Source organism: Aedes aegypti, chromosome 1 (genome assembly GCF_002204515.2).
Source record: "Aedes aegypti strain LVP_AGWG chromosome 1, AaegL5.0 Primary Assembly, whole genome shotgun sequence".
Classification (NCBI taxonomy): domain Eukaryota; kingdom Metazoa; phylum Arthropoda; class Insecta; order Diptera; family Culicidae; genus Aedes; species Aedes aegypti.
The window spans coordinates 287,031,322-287,047,361 of record NC_035107.1 but is presented as its reverse complement, the minus strand read 5'-3'; the positions used below and the strand labels follow the sequence as shown (position 1 = coordinate 287,047,361).

Here is a 16,040-nt window from a genome sequence, read left to right as displayed (position 1 = left end):
TTCTCTCAGAAGCTGGAAAAGCTTCTCTCAGAAGCTGGAAAAGCTTCTCTCAGAAGCTGGAAAAGCTTCTCACAGGAGCTAGAAAAGCTTCTTTCAGAAACTAGGAAAGCTTCTGCCTTTTTCTGAGCATTATTCCAACACATAGGGCTTTGCTAATTGCTCAATTGTCAATATTTAGCCAACTGTCGCTCGTTCGCTTGAGACAGTAACCAACGTACATGAAATGTCGCTCACCCGAACCGTGAAAAAAGCATTTCTCTCGTAACAATTAACCCTTCAGCTGCAACGAATTGCACAGCGACCGACTTCCAAAGACGACAATTAGATAATTGGGTAAACGCGACGACAAGCACAGCAAAAATTCCTTCTGCACCTCCTCACCGTATATTTTGCGCAATGAAAACAATTTCTTCGAATTAATCGAATGCATCTCGTATAATGAGCGCTCTGGCAAGGAGTTGCGTTGCGATACGGTGCGCTATGATGTCGGGCACATTTCCTTCACGGCTTGACGCGTTTTTGGGTCAATCGTCACACACAAAGCCGCTAACCACACGCGACGACAACGTGTGTGTCTTCTCGCGCCTTCGCTAAACCCGCAACCAGGGATGCCAAGTTGGAAGACATTCTAGAATTTGCAAATACATTTTCAAGACAATTTTTTTTTAGTTTTCAAACCTAGATATTCATCCGCGGTTTTCATTAGAAAAGATTTTTTGGATTTTTCCAAAGATTTCTTCGAAGAATAAGCTCTTTTACGCAAGTTTAGATAACAGACTTTTCGTCTTTAACCCAACATAACAAACATTATGTAGAACATTGGCAGACATTTTTCCTTCAATTCTAAAAAATCACCTGGCATCCCTGCCTGCAACCAAAGCAATGGGTTGCTTTGATTGCGGCCAGCTGTTTTCTCAGTAAACCAAAAGGTGACGCGCCAAAGCAGAATACACACTGACACTACTATACTGGACTAACCTGAAGTGAGTGGTGTCCCCTGGACGGCTGCAATCTGTCCGCCATGGTTCAGTAGGCTGACGAGCAGCGACGGGGCCGACGAAGGCGAAGACTCCGCCAGCGAGGAGGGATCCCGGCGAAGCTGCGGCGTTAGGATGAAAACCACCCCGAGTATAATCCAATTCATTATCATCCGCTAGTACTGACATCACCAAATGCTCATTTAAATTTTAATTGAAGGGAGCACATGACTGGCTTCTGCGGCTTCCTACTACTGCTTCAGGTGCTGCTGGAGATGACGAGAACAGCAACGAGTAAACGACGCGAGGAATTGAGACGATGCATCTGGCAATACCACGCTTCTTGCTTTGATCACAAACACTAGGAAACATCTGGCAATAGACACTGATTTGCTAATTATTTGCCCGGCGGAACTTTTGATGAAATCTCATACACTAGCACTTTGATAATTACGAGCTTCACACGCTTCCAATAATGGGAAGAAACAATTACAAACAGGGGCCCTTCATTTGCATGCAAATTTTTCGGGACTTCTCTCTCACAAATGCTACGAAACTTCTTCAAAATCTTCTATCGGTAATTTGGGGTGATCTTCTTTTGCACTGATCGTGATTTCTCGCCAAACGCGATCACTTAATGGATTTATCGGCAAAATCTGAACACTCGATTGCTTCTTGATCTTGATCTTCTCTCACACACTCACACGAACACGACGAAACACGCGCGCGCGACGAAAACGCGAATCGAAGGTGGCGCTGCCGTTTAGTTTTACATATCGGACGCAGTAGGCGGCGGTGTCCAAGCTTGATGTGGCTCCTCTTGCTTTTGCGCTATCCCCATGGGATAGTCCAATTAGACCTGGTAATTTGATCGAATTTTCGGTGTGCGCGAATTGTTTTTGATCGCGGATTGGAGCGCAGCGTGGTTTCACGTGGTCGTTGTTTGATAACGTAACTTCACCACTGTGAGCCGATGTTAGCCGGTAATGACGGTCGGTGACTGCAATGAAAATGGAGAAAGGGGAGAAATTGATAATAAGTGGATGGAAAAGTTTGGTTATGATAACGTTTCTTATTTTAATTTGAAATTGTGAGGGGTGCTAGTGGACCAGCCTGACAAGACGTGGAAATACTCAGGCCTATTGACAGTTTTCATACAAATCGAATGGTCTGCGATTTATTGTATGATTCCAGACATTGAAAGTAAAAAAATACATTTTCAATTGGTTCCCAGATGAATGGTGTCAGTTTACGATTCCAAACCCTCTCTTTCCTTATTTTGAGTGCATTTAAATCTCCTTCTGTTCGATAAAAGCACCTTTTTTCATAGAATATTCTGCTTTTTCACGATTTTTATGACAAAAATCCACAATTGGCGCCATTTGAGATTCGTGTTCTGCCAATTCAAGTTTGATAGCTTTTGCAGCGAGGGGCCCAGATAGCCGTAGCGGTAAACGCGCAGCTATTCAGCAAGACCAAGCTGAGGGTCGTGGGTTCGAATCCCACCGGTCGAGGATCTTTTCGGGTTGGAAATTTTCTCGACTTCCCAGGGCATAGAGTATCTTCGTACCTGCCACACGATATACGCATGCAAAAATGGTCATTGGCATAGTAAGCTCTCAGTTAATAACTGTGGAAGTGCTCATAAGAACACTAAGCTGAGAAGCAGGCTCTGTCCCAGTGGGGACGTAACGCCAGAAAGAAGAAGAAGAAGAAGAAGAAGCTTTTGCAGTACTTGATGATAAGCCAAATTTTCCAGCTTCTGGGAGAAAGTTTTCCATCTTCTGGGAAAAGTTTTTCTAGCTTCTGGTAGAAAATTTTCTAGCTTTTGGGAGAAGCTTTTCCAGCTTTTTTGATAAACTTTTCCAGCTTCTGAGAGACGCGTTTCCAGAATCTTGGAGAAACTTTTCCAGAATCCTGGAGAAACTTTTCCAGAATCTTGGAGAAACTTTTCCAGCTTCTGGCAGAAGCTTTTCCAGATTCTGGAAGAAGCTTTTCCAGCTCTGGGAGAAAATATTTCAGCTTCTAAGAGAAACTTCTCCAGCTTCTGGGCGAACCATTTCCAGCTTCTGTAAGAAATTTTTCCAGCTTCCGGAAGAAGCTTTTCCAGCTTCTGATTGAGAAGTTTTTCAAGCTTCTGAACGAAAAGCTTTCCCAACTTCTGAACGAGAAGCTTTTCCAGAATCTTCGAGAAACTTTTCCAGCTTCTGAAAGAAGCTTTTCAAGCTTCTAGAAGAAGCTTTTTCAGCTTCTGGGAGAAGCTTTTCCAGCTTCTGCGAGAAGCTTTACCAGCTCCTGGAAGAAGCTCTTCCAGCTTTTGGGAGAAGCTTTTTCAGCTTCCGGGAGAAGCTTTTCTAGATTTTAGGAGAAGCTTTTCCGCTTCAGAGAGACGCTTTTCCAGGGAAACTTTTCCAGCTTTTGGAAGAAGCTCATCCAGATTCTAGGAGAAGCTTTTCTAGCTTCTGGAAGAAGCTTTTCCATCATCTGGGAAAAGCTTTTCCAGCTTCAGGGAGAAAATTTTCTAGCTTTTGAGAGAAGTTTTCCAGCTTTTGGGAGAAGCTTTCCAGCTTTTGGGAGGAGCTTCCAGCTTCTGGAAAGAAGCTTTCCAGCTTCTGGACGAGAAGCCTACCAGCTTCTGGACGAGAAGCTTTCCAGCTTCTGGACGAGAAGCTTTCCAGCTTCTGGACGAGAAGCTTTCCAGCGTCTGGACGAGAAGCTTTCCAGCGTCTGGACGAGAAGCTTTCCAGCGTCTGGACGAGAAGCTTCCGAGCTTCTGGAGAGAAGCTTCCGAGCTTCTGGAGAGAAGCTTCCGAGCTTCTGGAGAGAAGCTTCCGAGCTTCTGGAGAGAAGCTTCCGAGCTTCTGGAGAGAAGCTTCCGAGCTTCTGGAGAGAAGCTTCCGAGCTTCTGGGGAGAAGCTTCCGAGCTTCTGGGGAGAAGCTTTCCAGCTTCTCAGCTTCTGGAAGAGAAGCATTCCAGCTTCTGGAAGAGAAGCTTTTCAGCTTCTGGAGAGAAGATTTCCAGCTTCTGGAAGAAAAGCTTTCCAGCATCTGGAAGAGAAGCTTTCCTGTTTCTGAAAAAGCAGCTTTCCAGCTTCTGGAAGAGAAGCTTTCCAGTTTCTGTAAGAGAAGCTTTCCAGCTTCTGGTAGAGAAGCTTTCCAGCTTCTGGTAGAGAAGCTTTCCAGCTTCTGGAAGAAAAACTTTTCAGCTTCTAGAAGAGAAGCTTTCCAGCTTCTGGACGAGAAACTTTCCAGTTTCTAAAAGAAAAGCCTTCCAGCTTTTGAAAAAGAAGCTTTCCAGCTTCTAGAAGAGAAGCTTTCCAGCTTCTGGTAGAAAAACTTTCCAGCTTCTAGAAGAGATGCTTTCCAGTTTCTGGAAAGGAGCATTCCAGTTTCTAAAAGAAAAGCCTTCCAGTTTCTGAAAAAGAAGCTTTCCAGCGTCTGGACGAGAAGCTTCCGAGATTCTGGAGAGAAGCTTCCGAGCTTCTGGAGAGAAGCTTCCGAGCTTCTGGAGAGAAGCTTCCGAGCTTCTGGAGAGAAGCTTCCGAGCTTCTGGAGAGAAGCTTCCGAGCTTCTGGAGAGAAGCTTCCGAGCTTCTGGAGAGAAGCTTCCGAGCTTCTGGAGAGAAGCTTCCGAGCTTCTGGAGAGAAGCTTCCGAGCTTCTGGAGAGAAGCTTCCGAGCTTCTGGAGAGAAGCTTCCGAGCTTCTGGAGAGAAGCTTCCGAGCTTCTGGAGAGAAGCTTCCGAGCTTCTGGAGAGAAGCTTCCGAGCTTCTGGAGAGAAGCTTCCGAGCTTCTGGAGAGAAGCTTCCGAGCTTCTGGAGAGAAGCTTCCGAGCTTCTGGAGAGAAGCTTCCGAGCTTCTGGACGAGAAGCTTCCGAGCTTCTGGACGAGAAGCTTCCGAGCTTCTGGAGAGAAGCTTCCGAGCTTCTGGAGAGAAGCTTCCGTGCTTCTGGAGAGAAGATTCCGAGCTTCTGGAAGAGAAGCTTTCCAGCTTCTGGAAGAGAAGCTTTCCAGCTTCTGGAAGAGAAGATTTCCAGCTTCTGGGAGAGAAGCCTTCCAGCTTCTGGAAGAGAAGCTTTCCAGCTTCTGGAAGAGAAGCTTTCCAGCTTCTAGAAGAGAAGCCTTCCAGTTTCTGAAAAAAGAAGCTTTCCAGCGTCTGGACGAGAAGCTTCCGAGATTCTGGAGAGAAGCTTCCGAGCTTCTGGAGAGAAGCTTCCGAGCTTCTGGAGAGAAGCTTCCGAGCTTCTGGAGAGAAGCTTCCGAGCTTCTGGAGAGAAGCTTCCGAGCTTCTGGACGAGAAGCTTCCGAGCTTCTGGACGAGAAGCTTCCGAGCTTCTGGAGAGAAGCTTCCGAGCTTCTGAACAGAAGCTTCCGAGCTTCTGGAGAGAAGCTTCCGAGCTTCTGGAGAGAAGCTTCCGAGCTTCTGGAGAGAAGCTTCCGAGCTTCTGGAGAGAAGCTTCCGAGCTTCTGGAGAGAAGCTTCCGAGCTTCTGGAGAGAAGCTTCCGAGCTTCTGGAGAGAAGCTTCCGAGCTTCTGGAGAGAAGCTTCCGAGCTTCTGGAGAGAAGCTTCCGAGCTTCTGGACGAGAAGCTTCCGAGCTTCTGGAGAGAAGCTTCCGAGCTTCTGGAGAGAAGCTTCCGAGCTTCTGGAGAGAAGCTTCCGAGCTTCTGGAGAGAAGCTTCCGAGCTTCTGGAGAGAAGCTTCCGAGCTTCTGGAGAGAAGCTTCCGAGCTTCTGGAGAGAAGCTTCCGAGCTTCTGGACGAGAAGCTTCCGAGCTTCTGGAGAGAAGCTTCCGAGCTTCTGAACAGAAGCTTCCGAGCTTCTGGAGAGAAGCTTCCGAGCTTCTGGAGAGAAGCTTCCGAGCTTCTGGAGAGAAGCTTCCGAGCTTCTGGAGAGAAGCTTCCGAGCTTCTGGAGAGAAGCTTCCGAGCTTCTGGAGAGAAGCTTCCGAGCTTCTGGAGAGAAGCTTCCGAGCTTCTGGAGAGAAGCTTCCGAGCTTCTGGAGAGAAGCTTCCGAGCTTCTGGAGAGAAGCTTCCGAGCTTCTGGAGAGAAGCTTCCGAGCTTCTGGAGAGAAGCTTCCGAGCTTCTGGAGAGAAGCTTCCGAGCTTCTGGAGAGAAGCTTCCGAGCTTCTGGAGAGAAGCTTCCGAGCTTCTGGAGAGAAGCTTCCGAGCTTCTGGAGAGAAGCTTCCGAGCTTCTGGAGAGAAGCTTCCGAGCTTCTGAAGAGAAGCTTCCGAGCTTCTGGAGAGAAGCTTCCGAGCTTCTGGAGAGAAGCTTCCGAGCTTCTGGAGAGAAGCTTCCGTGCTTCTGGAGAGAAGATTCCGAGCTTCTGGAAGAGAAGCTTTCCAGCTTCTGGAAGAGAAGCTTTCCAGCTTCTGGAAGAGAAGATTTCCAGCTTCTGGGAGAGAAGCCTTCCAGCTTCTGGAAGAGAAGCTTTCCAGCTTCTGGAAGAGAAGCTTTCCAGCTTCTAGAAGAGAAGCCTTCCAGTTTCTGAAAAAAGAAGCTTTCCAGCTTCTGGACGAGAAGTTCCAGCTTCTGGAAGAAGCTTTTTCAGCTTCTAGGAGAATCTGCTCTAGAATCTTTAAGACGCTTTTCCAGCTTTTCGGGAAAAAATCCAGCTTCTGGGAGAAGATTTTCAAGCTACTGGAAAAAGCTTTCCCAGCTTCTTTGGGAAGGTTTTCAAGCTTCTTGGAGAAGCTTTTTCAGCTTCTGGGAAAAGTTTTTTCAGCTTCTGGGAAAAGCTTTTCCAACTTCTGGGAGAAAAAAATCAGTTTCTGGAAGAAACTTTTCCAGCTTCTGGGAGAAGCTTTTCCAGCATCAGGTAGAAAAATTTCCAGCTTCTAGAAGAAACTTTTCCAGCTTCTGAAAGAAAAGTTTTCCAGCTTCTGGAAGAGAAGCTTTCCTGCTTCTGGAAGAGAAGCTTTCCAGCTTCTGGAAGAGAAGCTTTCCAGCTTCTGGAAGAGAATCTTTCCAGCTTCTGGACGAGAAGCTTTCCAGCTTCTGGAAGAGAAGCTTTCCAGCTTCTGGAAAAGAAGATTTCCAGCTTCTGGAAGAGAAGCTTTCCAGCATCTGGAAAAGAAGCTTCCCAGTTTCTGAAAAAGCAGCTTTACAGCTTCTGTAAGAGAGGCATTTCAGCTTCTGGAAGAGAAGCTTTCCAGTTTCTGGAAGAGAAGCTTCCCAGCTTCTGGAAGAGAAGCCTTCCAGCTTCTGGAAGAGAAGCTTTCCAGCTTCTGGAAGAGAAGCTTTCCAGCTTCTGGAAGAGAAGCTTTCCAGCTTCTGGAAGAGAAGCTTTCCAGCTTCTAGAAGAGAAGCCTTCCAGTTTCTGAAAAAAGAAGCTTTCCAGCTTCTGGACGAGAAGCTCTCCAGCTTTTGGAAAAGAAGCTTTCCAGCTCCTGGACGAGAAGTTCCAGCTTCTGGAAGAAGCTTTTTCAGCTTCTAGGAGAAGCTGCTCTAGAATCTTTAAGACGCTTTTCCAGCTTTTCGGGAAAAAATCCAGCTTCTGAGAGAAGTTTTTCAAGTTATTGGAAAAAGCTTTCCCAGCTTCTTTGGGAAGGTTTTCCAGCTTCTGGGAGAAGCGTTTTCAGCTTCTGGGAGAAGCTTTTTCAGCTTCTGGGAAAAGCTTTTTCAGCTTCTGGGAAAAGCTTTTCCAACTTCTGGGAGAAAAAAAAATCAGTTTCTGGAAGAAACTTTTCCAGCTTCTGGGAGAAGCTTTTCCAGCATCAGGTAGATTTCCAGCTTTTAGAAGAAACTTTTCCAGCTTCTGGAAGAGAAGTTTTCCAGCTTTTGGAAGAGAAGCTTTCCTGCTTCTGGAAGAGAAGCTAGCTTCTGCAATAGAAGCTTTGCAGCTTCTGGAGAGAAGCTTTCCAGCTTCTGGGAGAGAAGCTTTCCAGCTTCTGGAAGAGAATCTTTCCAGCTTCTGGACGAGAAGCTTTCCATCTTCTGGAAGAGAAGCTTTCCAGCTTCTGGAAGAGAATCTTTCCAGCTTCTGGACGAGAAGCTTTCCAGCTTCTGGAAAAGAAGCTTCCCAGCTTCTGGACGAGAAGATTTCCAGCTTCTGAAAGAGTAGCATTCCAGGTTCTGGAAGAGAAGCTTTCCAGTTTCTGGAAAAGAAGCTTTCCAGCGTCTGAAGAGAAGCTTTCCAGTTTCTAAAAGAAAAACCTTCCAGCTTCTGGAAGAGAAGCTTTTCAGCTTTTGGTGGAAAGCATTTGTAGTTTCTGCGAAGAATCTTCTTCGGCTTCTGATGTAAACTTTTGCAGTTTGTGCATGGGGCAGGACACTAGATCCAGTATTAAAATATTAATATTTATTAATGATATTAATATTGATATTGAGAAGATTTTCAAGTATGCATGGAGTTTTGCTGTTTGCCTGTTGCCGGAGTTGCCATGAGAAATACGTCCGATGCAACATAGACCACACTGTTTGATGCCAACATCCATCTGGTAGTCTGGCTAGAAGGAGATTGGCACCTGTACGATGCATTAATCAGTGAAGCTCCATTGTCATCAATGCCCCACATCTTTCTACGATTTCCGGGCCATTCCGCAACTCGATTCCGATGCAATTTGTCTCCTATGGTATGTCAGATCGGCAAGACATACAATCCACAATCCACAATCCCTAACCTCTTGTTTATAAACCACCATTGACTTAAACTCAAGATACTTCTGTCAGATGCCTTTAGGAAAACCGTAGGTAACTCGATGATATCATAAAAATAATATATATTAATCCGTATTAACGGATATTAATACCAATATTAACGAGTGTCTTACCCCATGAGTTTGTGAGAAGAAGCTCTTCAAGCTTCTAGAGAGAAGCATTGCCAATATCTGGACAGAAGGTTCCCTAACTTCTGGAAAGAAACTTTCCAGCTTCTGTACGATAAACTTAAATTTTTTGGGTAAGAAGCTTTCCACCTGATGAACAAATGATTTTCTTACCCAGCTTCTAATGAGATCATTCGGGGTATTTTAATTCTGTGATCAGCCTATTTAGATTTTAGAAGAAGCTTTTTCAGTTTCAGTAAAAATTCTTTCTAATCTTTGGGATGGTTCTGCTATCTTTCCCCAAACGCCGGTTCCCCGAATGTCAGTTACCGTAATTTCGGGTGAAATTGATTATTTTTCACGGTTCTCCTTGTCTATTTTCCATAATGTTGATAATGCCATACAATTAAATGCAGGAAAATAAGTGCTAATAAATATCTATAAGATAAAAAAAAATCGGGGGATCTCATTTCGGGGTGAAATTGATCTTGTCATTGCGATTATTGTTATTTTTCCAAACAACTCTACATAATATATTTAAGCTCCCTGAATCCGAATATGCTTGCTAAATTCTTAGAAGAATTAAGCGGAAAACGCTTAAACGTATGCAATTTCCTAAGGAATTTGTAGCTTTTGTAGCTTGATCAAGAGAGCGCATTTTTCTGAGCATAACACGATTTTATTGTTTATTGTTTACATAGTGACAGCTCGTCCTGCAGTAAAATTTGCCGACGGGTGATTCAAAAATAATTTCCATACTAATTTCAAACGTGTTTTAAAAATAGTTTCAGGTCACGGAAAATTGTGAAACATTGGATTATAGTTCAATTTTTAACTTAGATTAAGATTATGTCAGAAACTTGATAGTTCTAAATAAACCAATTGACCGTGGGGGCGATTCAAATCTGACGTCCATAGTTTTTCGGGATTTCTAGACCCCCCTCCCCCTCTGTCACGCTTTTTCCAATACCTAATACATGCACTGTCACACTTTCATAGACCCCAAATGATGGACTTCTTTTTTTTTGGATGACCCCTGATTGGAAAAAAATCGAAGAGCACTAGATGGAAAAAAGTGCAAATATGTGCAGCTAAATTGTACACTATATTTTTGGTCACATCTCATAGTATCCTTGGAAATAAATTTTAGCCTAGGACAACTTGAGACAAAAATGTATGTAAGTTAAATATATTTTTTTCAGTGTAGTTCTCACATTAACCCATAATTAAGTACGATTTTGTATTTTTTTATTTTTTTCCTAAGATAGCATTTTTAATCAGCTTTCGAACAGCGTATGAATATCTGTATAAAATATTACGCTTTAACTGTAAATTTCATCTAAAATTCACCTTGTGTTTACATTTTACATGATTTTTCTATTTTTCCTTGAAACTCTTACTGACATACTGTAACTATGAAACTACAAATGATCTTGCTCTTATAATCGAGGAATGTCTTAATAGAAGTGTTTACTATGTAATGAATTACAAGAAAAACCTATCAGAAACAGTCATTTATTCGATTATTGGCCACCTGATCGTCCATAGTGGGCTGCCCAACGTACGGCCTTCATTTTGTGCGGCTCGAGGAGGATTTGAAGATTCATCTCATATTTGGTCCGTTGACAATCCTACCAACTTTAAGTTAGAACGTACCAAGACTAACTTTTTTAGTTTCAAACTTATATTTCAGCTCGATGGATATTTAAATTATATTTTAACTAAGAATTTGTCATTTAAGAACAAATAAGAGGGCTAGGGCTAACTTGGACCCAGATAGCCGTAGCGGTAAACGCGCTGCTATTCAGCAAGACCAAGCTGAGGGTCGTGGGTTCGAATCCCACCCGTCGAGGATCTTTTCGGGTTGGAAATTTTCTCGACTTCCTAGGGCATAGAGTATCTTCGTACCTGCCACACGATATACGCATGCAAAAATGGTCATTGGCACAGTAAGCTCTCAGTTAATAACTGTGGAAGTGCTCATAAGAACACTAAGCTGAGAAGCAGGCTCTGTCCCAGTGGGGACGTAATGCCAGAAAGAAGAAGAAGAAGAACTTCTTCCACATTCGTTAAAAGCTGCATGAACAAAAGTCATTGCCAAAAAACTTTATTTTCTAACACAATTTGACTGAGTCATATTTTCACATAATCCTGGAAATGAAGCCTATCAACTCCTCGGAGTAATGTACTTCTTTTTTGATTGAGTTTAAAAAACTACACATACTTACCACAAAATTTGGGAAAGGATTTCCAGAAAATATTCAAAAGAATTCTTTAAACTTCTAGTCACGGTTTTCTTCGAATTCAACACGTAGTTTTATAAATTTCTTGGCACATATATCAGATGCTATAGTTATGTACGAATCCTTGTAACTTCCTAACAAAACCAATTCCCGATACCGGTATGCGCAAACGTCAGCAATCCCAGCACGTGGAGACAGTGATCATCGAGTTACCAGCAGACGACAAGGTATGCAGACATAGCAACTTACATCCGGCCATCATGATTGCATCAGCCAGGAGCAAACCGAAGAGTCAGCAGTTGATCGCCCAGCAACGGAAGCCAACGGCCAATACTTCGACACGACGCACCCGGATCAGCTGAGGTAGCAGTTTCCATGTCAGTCAGTTAGGACCTAGGAAGCTTTTAGTCAGGGAACAGTCAGTCAGTTCTAGTTTTGGTTTAAGTGAAGAAGGTGTACATCAAAGTGAATAAGTGAATAAAGGGTAAAAACCCTAGAACAATCTTTTTTTAAAAACTCAGTGATGATAATCCATCCATAAGTCTATATCAGGATTTTCAGAATCGTGATTGTTAAAATATCCTATGCAGGATTTTGATTAATACTAGGTGAGATTCTAGAAGAATTCTGATTATGTATGCTTTTTTATGAAACACTGGCAATATTTGCATTGCATTTACAATCATGAAAAAATGTTGAGATTTTAAATTTCATTCGTTTTTTGAAAACAGGCTAATGCAAATTGTTTGGAATTTTAGAAAATGTGTATCAACTCAAGCTCTAACGATCGTTTTAAAATTTAATATAGATCCTTACAGCCCATGAAAGTTTAAGTGTCCCATATGTATTTTCAAACTAACACATATTTTCATAGCAACAATCATGATACGTTACAACGAAAATTAACTCACATTGTTTGAAAATGTTGTGGAAAAGTATAAAGTAAGTATAGTCCCATCTTCTTCTTCTTCTTTTCTGGCGTTACGTCCCAACTGGGACAGAGCCTGCTTCTCAGCTTAGTGTTCTTATGAGCACTTCCACAGTTATTAACTGAGAGCTTACTATGCCAATGACCATTTTTGCATGCGTATATCGTGTGGCAGGTACGAAGATACTCTATGCCCTGGGAAGTCGAGAAAATTTCCAACCCGAAAAGATCCTCGACCGGTGGGATTCGAACCCACGACCCTCAGCATGGTCTTGCTGAATAGCTGCGCGTTTACCGCTACGGCTATCTGGGCCCCTAGTATAGTCCCATATCGAAGCATAAAGACATAAGAGTCTCTATTACGAACTTAAAACTCCAATAGGCAAAACTTGAATTTTATGTTCTTGCTGATCAGTAGTAGCAGGAAGAGTCATATGTCACTAAATTAAAATGGCATGCGGAAATGTATTAGAAAATTTTAAACATTTATATAAGAAAGCGAATTTCAAACTTCGAGTGTTATTAACTCAATGCCTTATTTTATCATGTGTGAAAAAGAAAATATTAATCCCAACTGAAATGCCCTTCAATAATGTTTCATCAAATCATTTATAAAGTAAACAAACAAAAACTCCAATTAGATTATGCACAACTACCATATAATTCCCAATCTACAGGTTTACACACGCATATGCACCCCCTATCAATGACCAGGTGATTCCAGTAAGAATTCACCTTCCTTACTTTCATTCTGTTGAGTGTGTCATACATATAAATTTCATAAAACGCAATACACATTCGTGCACCACAGGGACCATCATCATTGAACGATCTTATGTGTAGCGCACCACTAACAAAATTTGATGTGGATGAGACACTACGACGACGATGACAAAACATGTTTCTTCCTTGTCGCTCACCAGTACTGACTGCTTCTCCAACCGGTTCTTTTGTGTTCCCTGGAGTTTTGATTACGACATAGGTATAATAACAATCCCATATGAAATGCACACCATTCTATTAATAATTTGTTGTCAAACGAAAACCACACTAATTTTAACGTTAAATGTTAAATTTTTAAGCTAAATGTATCAAATTTCTGTATACTTTTTCAAAGTGTTTGGCTAACCCCACTTTTAAACTCAGTAGGTTTTTGTTTACGAATTGAACCCTTTTTATAATTAAAGTGTTATTATGAACAGGCCATTTTGATCGAGAAAATTTGCAGAAGTAGTTACAAGAACATGCTCTATCGTGTCATGGAATAGAAACAGAAAGATAACAAAAGCTTTAGAATCCTATTGTCATTTTCTATCGTTTTCATAGTGTTTAACCTGAAAAGAATGAAATACAGTATCTTTAGTTTGACTTTTTTTTTCCTTCGACAGACAACATTTATCCACTCCAACACTGTGCGAGAGAGCTTGCCATTTCCCTGTTAGACAAAAAACATTGAAATCTCTTCAAGACGCCTTCCAACAGAGGCCGCCCAACCCCTCGATTATCCCATTTCCCAATTGGATTAGTCCCCAGACCTTACTCGAGCATCTATCATCTTGTACCTTTCTTTTCAAGAGCAAAGTGTATTTGTATGTTCAATTTAATATCCAATTTCGAATTGCGTGCGTGATTTTATTCTTCATTTTGTTCCATCTCCCCATCCGTCTCACCCCCATCCCGCTCAACGAACGGATTTCGCATCACCCCAAGAAAAATAAAAACCGGCTCACAAGGTGCCCAAAAGAATCATAAATTAGAGAACCCCTCCCCCCAAGCACGGTGCTCCCCTGACCGTTATTATCAGAAAAAAATCTCCATCAAATCTGTGCTCACAAGTCGATTTCTATAGCTAAGCTGCATGTCTGGGCAAAATTTAAAAAAAATCGTAGGGCCCGTTTTGAAGTTACGCCCTTTTGAATGTGTAAGTCCACTAATTCTAAGGAAATTTGATATATTCAAACGAGTTTTCATTGGCCGTGATTATCAGGATAGATATAATATTAAAATTTGAACCAAAGTAGGTTTATATAGTTATTTGTAAGTTCTGGGAAGAGTTTTGAATGAGAAGATAGACGAAATTTGGAGTTACGTCCTTTTGGAAGGGTAACCATTGAAAACACTAATTTCCAATAGTTTAATTAGGCATTCTTATACTTTTGAGCATATTCAAATGTTTTCAATGGCACATTGCACTTATATGCCGCCGAAGTATTTCACAATTAACTGATTTTCCATAGGCTCCAGTGTTTTAAGGCATTACGGAGCTAATTTCATCATGTAACCAAATTAGTTCTTGTAGCACGATATTTTGGCTAGCTTGGTAAACTTATGTAATCACGATTCAGTTTATTTTACATGCAATTATTGTTACCTGTTGTACATCGAAGAGAAGTATACGTCAAGGAATACTTTACGAGGTAAGTTTTTGGTTATGGATAACAGTGTATGGAATAAAATAAAATTAAAAACGTAGAAAGCAGCGATACAAAATGGAAGAAAACAATGCAAAGTTTAGAACATCCGTTGTTATTTTGTTAAATGGAGTTCAAATTTGTAGCATTTACAGAGCTTAATTTTATATGTTTGTTTTTGTAAATTTGGAAAACTTTGTGAGGCTCCAAAGTTATGATTTTTTTTACTTCACAAGCACAGTCTGCGATCGAAAACAAATAAGTTTAAATGGAAATCTTCAGATTGAGTGAAATCGAAAAGACCGAGAAACCCCATGGTTAAATTGTAGATTTTTTTAAAAATATAAATGTAGTAATGCTACAAATGATCACAAAAGTGTTGACAGTGGTCTAGAGTTCTATAGTTTGGCCAATTGTGCATTACTCAGCAATTGAAGTTTATGTTCTAAGGTAGTACAAATAAGTCGCAATAGCTGGTAGCTTCTGCCTCTTCTTATTGGCATTACGTTCCAACTGGAACAGAGCCTGCTTCTCTACTTAGTGTTCAATGAGCACTTCAACAATTATTAACTGAGAGCTTTCTTTGCCAAAGTTACCATTTTTGTATCGTATATCGTGTGGCAGGTACAAACATACTCTATGCCCAGGGAAGTCAAGGAAATTTTCATTACGAAAAGATCCTGGACCGACCAGAAATTGAACCCAATCACCTCTAGCATGGCTTTGCTTGGAAGCCACGGACTCTAACCACTCGGTTAGGGAAGGCCCAATGTAGCTAGTTGGGCCATAACAATATTTTATGAACAATAATAATGACACGAACATTGCTCCGTAATGCCTTACAGCGCTTGAGCCTTTGAAATGATAATCAATTGTAAAAGACTTTAGCGACATATAAGTGCAATGTGTCGTTGAAAACATTTGAACAAGCTTAACGGAATGCCTTCTTAAAAGAATGCCGAATTAATCTATTGGAAATTAGTGTTTTCAATGGTTACACTTCCAAAAGGACGTAACTCCAAATTTCGTCTATCCTCTCATTCAAAACTCCTCTCAGAAGTAACAAATAACTATATAAACCAACTTTGATTCAAATTTTCATATTATATTTATTCTGATAATCACGGCCAATAAAAACTCGTTTAAATATCTCAGGTTTCCTTAGAATTAGTGGACTTACACATTCAAAAGGGTGTAACTTCAAAACGGGCCCTACGATTTTTTTAAAATTTTGCCCAGACATGCAGCTTGGCTATAGAAATCGACTGGTGAGCACAGATTTGATGGAGATTTTTTTCTGATAATAACGGTCAGGGGAGCACCGTGCCCAAGACGAGTTGCAAAATATTGCACGCCCCAGTAGGCCTTGCGCTATTGTCTGATAACGAATTTTACTGCCACCAAAGGGCCTATGAAGCGCAATTCTGCTGCTGCTGCTGCTGCTGTCTTCAGTCTTTCCGAGGGGTCGCGCATCATTTTTCCGTCTTTTGTTCATTGCCTCCGCCAACGTCTTCGACGGCTTTATTTATTTACCGATGAACCGGAAAATCCCATCAAAACTCAGCAAAAACACGGAGACCAAATTGAATTTTTGGGGGTGGGGTGAGGTTGAGTCAGCGCGATGGATGAAAAAATCGATTACATGACTGGTGGTGAATCGGGCAAAAATCAGCAGAATAAAAGTGCCTCACCCCTGCACCTAACTGTCATCGGTAG

General features: G+C 41.8%; 1 protein-coding gene across 1 annotated transcript in view; it reads right to left on the bottom strand.

Moving 5' to 3' along the window:
- The window catches only part of LOC5565610, a gene marked incomplete in the record, with an annotated part of 686,619 nt that overhangs the window by 661,749 nt on the left and 8,830 nt on the right, over positions 1-16,040 (bottom strand). The window contains 1 exon segment of the mRNA XM_021838090.1: positions 979-1,977. Coding sequence (XP_021693782.1) covers positions 979-1,150 — 172 coding nt within the window.